This window comes from Ceratina calcarata, unplaced genomic scaffold, assembly GCF_001652005.2.
Source record: "Ceratina calcarata isolate Rehan_Ccalc_2016 unplaced genomic scaffold, ASM165200v1 scaffold158, whole genome shotgun sequence".
NCBI lineage: Eukaryota > Metazoa > Arthropoda > Insecta > Hymenoptera > Apidae > Ceratina > Ceratina calcarata.
The window spans coordinates 167889-176234 of record NW_017137065.1 but is presented as its reverse complement, the minus strand read 5'-3'; the positions used below and the strand labels follow the sequence as shown (position 1 = coordinate 176234).

At 48.8% G+C, this 8346-nt stretch overlaps 1 protein-coding gene across 3 annotated transcripts in view; it reads right to left on the bottom strand.

Moving 5' to 3' along the window:
• Positions 1-2058: 2058 nt before the first annotated feature.
• The window catches only part of LOC108632514 (zinc finger protein basonuclin-2), a 25809-nt gene continuing 19521 nt past the window's right edge, over positions 2059-8346 (bottom strand). For 2 of the 3 annotated variants that reach the window (XM_018037164.2, XM_026819739.1), the window contains one exon: positions 2059-8133. In XM_018037164.2, coding sequence (XP_017892653.1) covers positions 4324-7983 — 3660 coding nt within the window. In that variant the 5' untranslated portion in view covers positions 7984-8133 and the 3' untranslated portion in view covers positions 2059-4323. The remainder of the gene's footprint in view (positions 8134-8346) is intronic. The other variant, XM_026819740.1, reaches the window with a different exon arrangement.

The window sequence follows — 8346 nt, the reverse complement described above, 5'->3', positions numbered from 1 at the left end:
TCGATTGGGGTACAGTCGATTTTCTGCTGGACGGGGACGGGGATGGAGCTGGCTCAATTGCCGGATTTATGGTTACGAGGACTTGGGTTCTTATGCAGTATTTTTGTTCAGTAATGCAATAATCTAATGATTCTCACTAAAAATTCACAAAAATTAATGGAGTTTTGTAGTTGCACGTATTTTATTAAAACGTTTAAATATCGACAAATATTTTGTCATTAAAATTGTACAAAATTGTGATATTGGTATTAAAAGAGCACAAGCTTGAAAATAAAGTTGAAAAAAACTGGATCAGCCCTTCGCAGGTGGTCTGAATTTCTTTTTCAAGTACGGTATAATCATTCATGTACGCGTCATAATTGAACAACTGCTCGATCGTTACCATTCAGAATACTTTTGCGAAAGAGTCTGCTCGGTCGATCGACTGCAGGAAGTAATTACCTCGTTCGCCTCTCATTAATGACGGGAATTGCTCCCTCGTCTAATTACAATGCGAATTCTCGTCTATCTGTCCACCGGATAGATAACGATCGCTTGTTCGCAGCTGCGTTGACAACGTATGCACCGGACGACCAACACCAACAAGACATCCGAACCAGTTAGACTAATAAAAAGTGACAAGATCCGATGGACACCGTTGCGTGAAACTCGTTACGACTTTGTCGTTATCGTGGATCGATGATGGGGTTATAATTGAAGGGTAATTTTCACGAAAGTGCTCGTCTCGAAACCAGCCAATTTGTTATACCCCTGAACGAGGTAGCGCCGTTTCCTTCGGGCGAAATTCGATAAACGGTCCCTTAAACGCCGATTCGCACACTTGTCATTGCTACATTTTCACGATTTGCCCTTTTTCTTTACTCCATTGACGACATGTACGATGTATAATTGTCGCATGTCAATTTCTTAAATTACTTTTTAAACAGGCTGTAATATTCTCCAGAGCAATTACTCTGTTCAATTATCGAAAGTTTCGTAATAACAATATTCTCAAACAACTGCAATTTAAGTCTTTTTAAAGCAAAAAGTTGTTACTACAGGCGAGTTACAAATTTTATAATTGTAAAACCATACACTCTGAGGAAGAATGTAACTTTTATCTGAAGAATGAAGGATATCTGAAAAGTTTTTAATCAATACCTGCCTACTTTTTAAAAATTGAAATCAAATAAGGAAGGCATAGTATTGAAAAATGTTCTAACTCATACTTGCAAATACTTCAAAAATCCAAATACATAGATTAGTGTGGAATCGTTCTAATAATTGTCATAGTGTCGTTTCGAATGATAAATATACAAGCGATGAATCTCTTAAAAGGTTGCAGCTTTCCGTACCTGCTCGTTGCACTATACTGTTTCATTCTTGTTCGCCGCTTCGTGCTACGAGGATTGGTAGGCGTGCGCGTGCACGCCCGCGAAGATCCCTGATATACGAGCCTGCGAGGTGCTGTGCTGTACGATGCACTGTTGCGTTCCTCCTTCCTCGAGATTTCTTTCGCAGAAAACGAGGTCGAGCGTTCGAGGTCGTAGGCGGAGTTCGCGGTTTTTCGTTTTTCATTTCTCGCGTCGAACGCGTTAAACACGGGAACGTCTTTCCTAGTGAACCACAAACAAACTATCCTCTAATGCTCGAATTCAGGAAGTGTACTGACGTTGACTGTCATTTATATTTGCGTTAATTTCATATTCTTCGAAAGTATTTTATTTTTAATTTGTCGAAATATTTTCTATTTTTAAATAATATGGAATAACTTGGTACTTATACATATAAGTATTTAACTTATGTTAGATATTATATTCTCGAACTTGAGTATAAACTTATAAATGCATCTCAAAGTCCGAAACTTTTCTGCCTGCCATTAATTCTGAACTTTATTTTGCTCGCGGTAAGGAAACCGAGGAACGTTTACGCTCGACAAATAGATTGCATCCCATTAAACGGTTACATATTTCAATCGGTGCAACGTGTCGGCTTCAAAAGACCCGTATTTATTTATCCACGTCCATTAAAGCTCGGAAACGGGTGTCCAGGGTAGAAAGCGTACAACGCAGAACTCAGTCACGATTGATTTCGGTAGGTATTTATTTTCATAATGATGAGTGTTCTTTATAATCGATCTATAATATCATACATCATAGCATTTCGTTTATACATAATTACAATTGTAAATTCTGGTTCGGCCACTTACGATGCGTAAATTAATTAGCGAGATGTGTCGTGCGTCGCGTTCGTCGCTGCCATTTTCTCCGTTTCTTTAGTCTTACTTTTCTACGCTGTCGATTGTTCGCCGAGAAACACGAAAAATCGTCGAGGGCATGAATGCCCGTACAAAAGAGAACTTGTTGTTTCCGGCCCGCTGAAAACATTTCGATCCACGTCGTCGATCCACGCATACACCGCGCGGGTCACATACGTGCGTCGATCCACGCGCACACCGACTACGAAAACAAGGTATACAATGTATGTACAACCGAAGAAGAAAAGAAACAAACGGTCAGGTTGGTCGTCGTTCGAACGCCTTCGTTTTTTTAATGAGCTCGTCTCGCGTCGTTCCACGATCGATCGACGATCGGCGACGATCGTACGACGCGACGCGACGATTTCGAGAACAAAGTCTTCGCGGCAGTGCCCGCTACTGGCCGCTCGGTACACCGTGCTTTCTCGTTTAGGATCCCTAGGAAACAATAAATAAAATCTATCTATTCTCATTTTATCTAGCGCGAGACGACGTCCGTCAGCTTTGATTCGATGGTCGCTTCTGACCTCTCCGTTCGAGCAAACCTCCTATTTTAACGCATTTGCAATCGATGATTTAGAGTACGCCAGAGACCTATTCGTTACAATTTTATTGGAATAAAAAGTTGTGCGTTTCTGTGAAAGTCGGAGTACGTTGATTCCTTAATGCGAATCAATGAAAGAGAACTGAGTCGTATTTGCCAACAAGCATCAAAGATCTTTCACTTCACATTTCCAATAGCTAAGATAGTTTAGTGGAAGTTAATTATTTTCAATTATGGCGTATCCCTATTCGTTAGGATTCATCTCGAACCCAACTCTATTTCGCTTTAACTGCTTCGCGTGTCGTTCTCAGTCATCGTTTCGATTTCCCGGCCCGGATCGGTTCCTCGTTATAAAATTACCGTCATAATATCCACTCGGTCAGCAAGATTCTCGCCTGTCGCCACTCGTTCGCGCACGAGCTTAATCGATTAGAGCTTAATTGATTAATTACGCGATACATCGAAAAAAGGTACTATGTTTTTTATCATATATATATACAGCGGTAGTAATTGATTACTGATTAAATAAGTGGCATATTTATACTAAACGTTACGTTTATCACAACGATGATAAAATCAGCCGGATAGACCGAAACGAGACCGCGTTCGATCATGCCGGTCGTCGCTCTACTTCTCCTGTCCGCCCTGAACTTCCTCTCTCTCTCTCTCTCTCTCTCTCTAACCCTCGTCTACCGCCCCTTTAATTATCGGAGAAAAGAAACGAGCAGCAGAATTAACCCGGTTCGCCAGGATGGCGGCGAATTCTACCTCGATCGACCAGCTTTTTCCCTTTTCTTCTCGGTGCTCCGTGACACGCAGACTGGAACGAGAACCTATCAGAAATATACTCAAATCCGTCACTGGAAACACTTGTCCCATCACTCCACGAGTTCTGTTAATATAAAGCTAAATCCAATACAAATTTAATTATGTTCATGCACACTGATGATTACGTTTCAAACAGTAGATGGAAAGATTTATGTTTAAGAATACGTTCATAAAACGTTGATGAATTAAAACAATAAGTATTTTTCTATCATCGATAATGATGTCGAAGTATAAATGATATGTTTAATATCCAAGTGACACGTTATCTCCAGCAACGCATTTTACCCTTGCGAATGGACGAGTTGGACGAAATTTCGATTCCAGCGGCGTGGCCGAGGGCTTCCGAATTGACTAGATAGGAGCACCATACGTTTTCACAAGAACAAAACTGCGCGAACCGGGATCGGAACGCGTCTCATCGTCAGTATCAATGTCACTTTAGCCGGCAAGAACGTGGTCGATTCGAATCACCCCGGCTCCATTAAGTACTTTTCGAGTTCAGCAACCAGCATTGAACTGCACCGAAACCAACTTCGCAGACCGCACTTTGATGGAAGAAATTTCCGGTTTCCGGAAGCGTCTCGTCCCCCGATATTGCACGTTAGCTTAGGATTCTTCAGCCGTGTCGAGCGTTTCGCTGACCACTTCCAGTCGAGATCATGGGTGATCGAAGTTTTGGCATCACAGTAAAGTCACGGTCGTGAAAAGAGATCGGTCACGAGCCGCTGCTCGACAACACCGGTAAGTCGCGGTGGGCCTGCGGGTCCTTCGAATGAGCGTCCCTGACCGCCCTCGAGCCGAATACTCGGTCGCAACCGGGAACGGTGCATCTGGCTTCTTCCTTTCTATCCTCGGAACCCGGTGATGACATCGGCGAGCCCGATCCGGGAGGATGTCTGTTGTTCCCCGGCTCCTGAGACATCCTTGTCAAATTGTTCAGGTGCTGATGGGTCAACCCATTCAGACCGGCCAGATGAGAGGCGAACGAGGACAGACCGGAGAAGCTGGCGGTGCCCAAATGAGGAGGCAGTAAAAGAGGATGCGGTGGTGGTATCCTTGCTGCCAGATCGACGGCAGAAGGCAGCCCAGGAGTCAACGGGTAACCACCAAGAGTGCCCATGCCCGCGTCCGCGTATAATCTCGCCAGGAACTCGTTGTGCAACAACGGATTCATCTGAGAGTCCTCTACTCTGGGCGACAAGCTAGGCGGCAAACTGGATGATAATGGTGGACTCGACGAGGTGGACAGAAGTTTTCGGTGAAGGTTCAGATTAGCCGAGTGCCTGTCGCGAGATCTCTTCGATGGGAACGCCGCGTTGCACCCGTCGACGCTGCATCGATGCATCAACTTCAGATGGACGTTTTGATAGTGAGTCTTGACGCCGAAGTGGTTCTGAAACACCTTGCCGCAGGCAGTGCAGCGTCGGGGATTCTCTCGATCCAGAGGCACCTCCTGGGTGCTGACGAAGCCGCCGTTCTCGTAGCGGGCGTAGGTGATCAGGCTATTGTCCGTATCCATGGCCGCTGTTGAGGGTGAGGCACTGGATGAACGAGAGCCACGTGAGGAGTTGTCCATGGTGATCTCCTGGTGCGTCGTGAGGCTGACGGGGCTGGTAGAGCCGCGGCCAGACCTCCAACCCGGCCCCCGCGTCTCGGTGTACCGCTGCATCGCGCGACCCTGCGACAAGGACTCGAGTTGACGCAAAGTGTTGGTCGAGGAGTCGTGGGAGAGGTCGTCGGCTGTCGTCGGACGGCTGTCGACCGAGCTCGGGGCACGGGGGGGATCATCGGGACGCTCACCTTCCTCATTGCGCAGCGCCGCCGCATTCATCTCCTCCTCCTCCTCATCATCATCCTCGACCTTCACCAGTGGCTCTTCCTCTTCCTCATCGTCCTCCTCCTCCTCCTCCTCCTCCATCTCCTGCTGGTTCTCTTCCTCTTTTAGCTTCTCCTCCGACTCGACTTTTGTCGCGATGCCCGCGTTCATCTCGTCTTTCGTCGTTTCCTCACTCTCACTGTTCCGTCGATCACGATCGCCCGAATCCGAGAAGCTGGGATCCTTTTTGAGAACAGGCTCCATGGAAACAGCACTATGTTCCGTGGGACGAGATTCCGACGCATCGTGGGACGTCTTTGGTTCCGGAGTGATCTGTCTCCTCGGAGATTTCACGCTACTCGCTCTCGAGCTCAGATCTCGCGGCTCGTCTTGAGGTAGGTCATCCGCGTTCTCTTGCGACGAAGTCGTGTCGCGTCTACCGGAATTCACTAGCGCTGCAGTGTCTCTATTGCAAGCTTCCGGGGAGCGAGAAGCGTTCGACTCTTGGTCGTTGAAGCTGAGGTTCTTCGATGAGTTCGGCGAGGTTTTCCGCTCCTCTGCCTCTAGTCTGGACATGGACATGTCCTCGGGCTGACTCTGGAAATCATGCATCGACGCGAGCCCCGCGCTGTCGGACAAACGTCTTTGCACTCTCTCCTCGTCGTTAGACGAGTCTCCGTCAGTGGACGAGGAGTGTATTTCGGGGAGAACCGCGCACCGAGTGGGATGCTGAGACTTTCGCTTCCGGACGCCCCTGCTGTGCATCGACGTCGTGTTCATCGAGTGCTGATTCAACGAGTAGCTTTGTTGATCAACCGTACTCATCGAGTCATTGTCCTCCATACTGTCCGCGTTGCTAACAAGGTCTTCGTCCGCCGGATCCCCGAAGTACAATTTCGGTCTCTTGGCCAAGCTGAAATCGGCTGGCTGTTCGTCGTCCTCCTCTCCAGAACGCAGAGGCAATCTTGTGGGTGGATTGCTATCGTCCTCTGCCACGACCACGATACCTGCTTTCTCGTCGTCGTCCTCATCCTCTCCCTCAACGGCGGCAGTGGAAGCTTGAGTAGATGGTGATACTGTGTCTACTACGGAATTCACGGAGTACGATCCCCTAGCTATGGTGTCTCTGTTGGGCGCGTCGGTTTTCATCGGCATACTCGCGGTAGTTAACGCCGTAGTCGTCGAAATGCTCGCGTTCGCGTTCATTCTTTGCTGAAGGGCTTCGTCGTAGCACGATCTACCTTGGCCCTGAAGATCCAGATGTTTGAAGTCCAGGCCGCAGAGGGAAGCCGGCGATCGTAGGTCGGGAGGCGGGGTCAGCATCGGGAACGAGCCGAAGGGAAGGTGATTTAGGCCGCTGGCAGGAACGGGTAGACCAACCTGGGGTGGTAGAACTAGCGCGTGTGCCATGGACGATCGGCCATCGTGCGGCGAGATCTTTCTACGCAGGTGCGGAGAATGTAACTTGGGATTAGGATTAGCACTGTGTCGGTTACGCGACCGTCTCGAACTGAACATCATGATGCAACCCTTGACGGTGCACTGATGCATCTCGCGCAGATGCACCGCGCTGAAGTGTATTTTCAACGCGCCCTTGTCGCAGAACGTTTTTAAGCAGACGTTGCACTGCACCCTCTTCTTTCCGGTAGTCGGATTGATGAAAGGTGTACCGAGATTTGGAGGAATATTGCCGGACGAGCCCCACTGGCTGCCAGGCCGTTTCCCAGGTGAGTGCGGCTTCCTTCCTGGAATTCCTGGCGGCCTGCCTAAGGGGGCAGCTTGGAGAGGTAACGGGTGATGATGTCGCTGCTCACTAATATGTTTCGATACGGAGTCGCGCCTGCTGAGGTTCAAAGCACTGTCTAAGTTCTCCTCGTCCTCCTCATCCTCCTCCGAACCGAACTCGCTGCTCTTCTCACCACCGCTATGAACGTCCGATGGCGCTGTCATGCCGGTTACTGATCCTGTGGATTTACCCAACGGCGGCGGCGGGAAATGCGTGGGAAAACTCGGCGGCAGAGCTCCGGAGGAAACCGCCACCGATAGCGGGTGTCCGAAGTTGAGCGACGAGGAAGACACCGGCGCCACGGGAGGAATGTGAGGCCTTGAAAGTTGGTTACTGCTCGAATGGTGAGGTGGGCTGTGCGGGCTCTGCGGGTTTCTCATCGCTTTTCTGTTTTGTAAGAGCTGTTCGGTCGGTGTCGGAGGTGGTATCGGCGGGAACGCGGGCAATCCGAGCGTTCCCAATTTTCGAAAGTCGAACGGCTGCATGCTCTGTAATCTGTTCAACGGCGACACCGTCAAGTGTGAATCCAGGCTTCTGGGCGGCGAGTTGCCGCTACTCGTCACCCCTGAATTCCCGCTAGACGCGGTCGAGTAGTGTTTCTGTGCCGTAGGAGACATCGAGGGGTGCGAGACCGAGTGTGGCGGTGGCGGTGGTGGCAGAGGTGGCGGCAGCCTCGAGCCTGGTGGCGGAAGGCCGCAGTGAAGGAGGTGTAACGGTGGCGGTAAGTGTGCTAGTGGCATCGTCGGCGGCGAAGGTCGTCTGCTTGGTGACATAGCATCCGTACCCGGCGTCCCGGCGGCCAGCAGCAACTGCTGCACGAACGGACGCGTCTCGGCGAACCTGAGGAACTGCTGCAGTACCAGCGGCTCCTCCTCAGGAGAGCAGATGCTCCATCGGTCCAGCACCGGGCCGTTCTGCGAATCCTGTGAGCAAAAATCAAATCCTTCATAATTTTCTTCAACTCTTCAGGTTCACATCATTCTTTTCTAATTTTAGCTCATTTGTCGTTAGTAAAAAGTTCAAGACTGTATTTAATTGCTTAAGAGTTGTCACCAAAAATGTACAGTAAAGCACAGATATTTTAAAATATTGTAAGATATTTTATTCCAACATGTAACAATTTAGAAAAACTCATT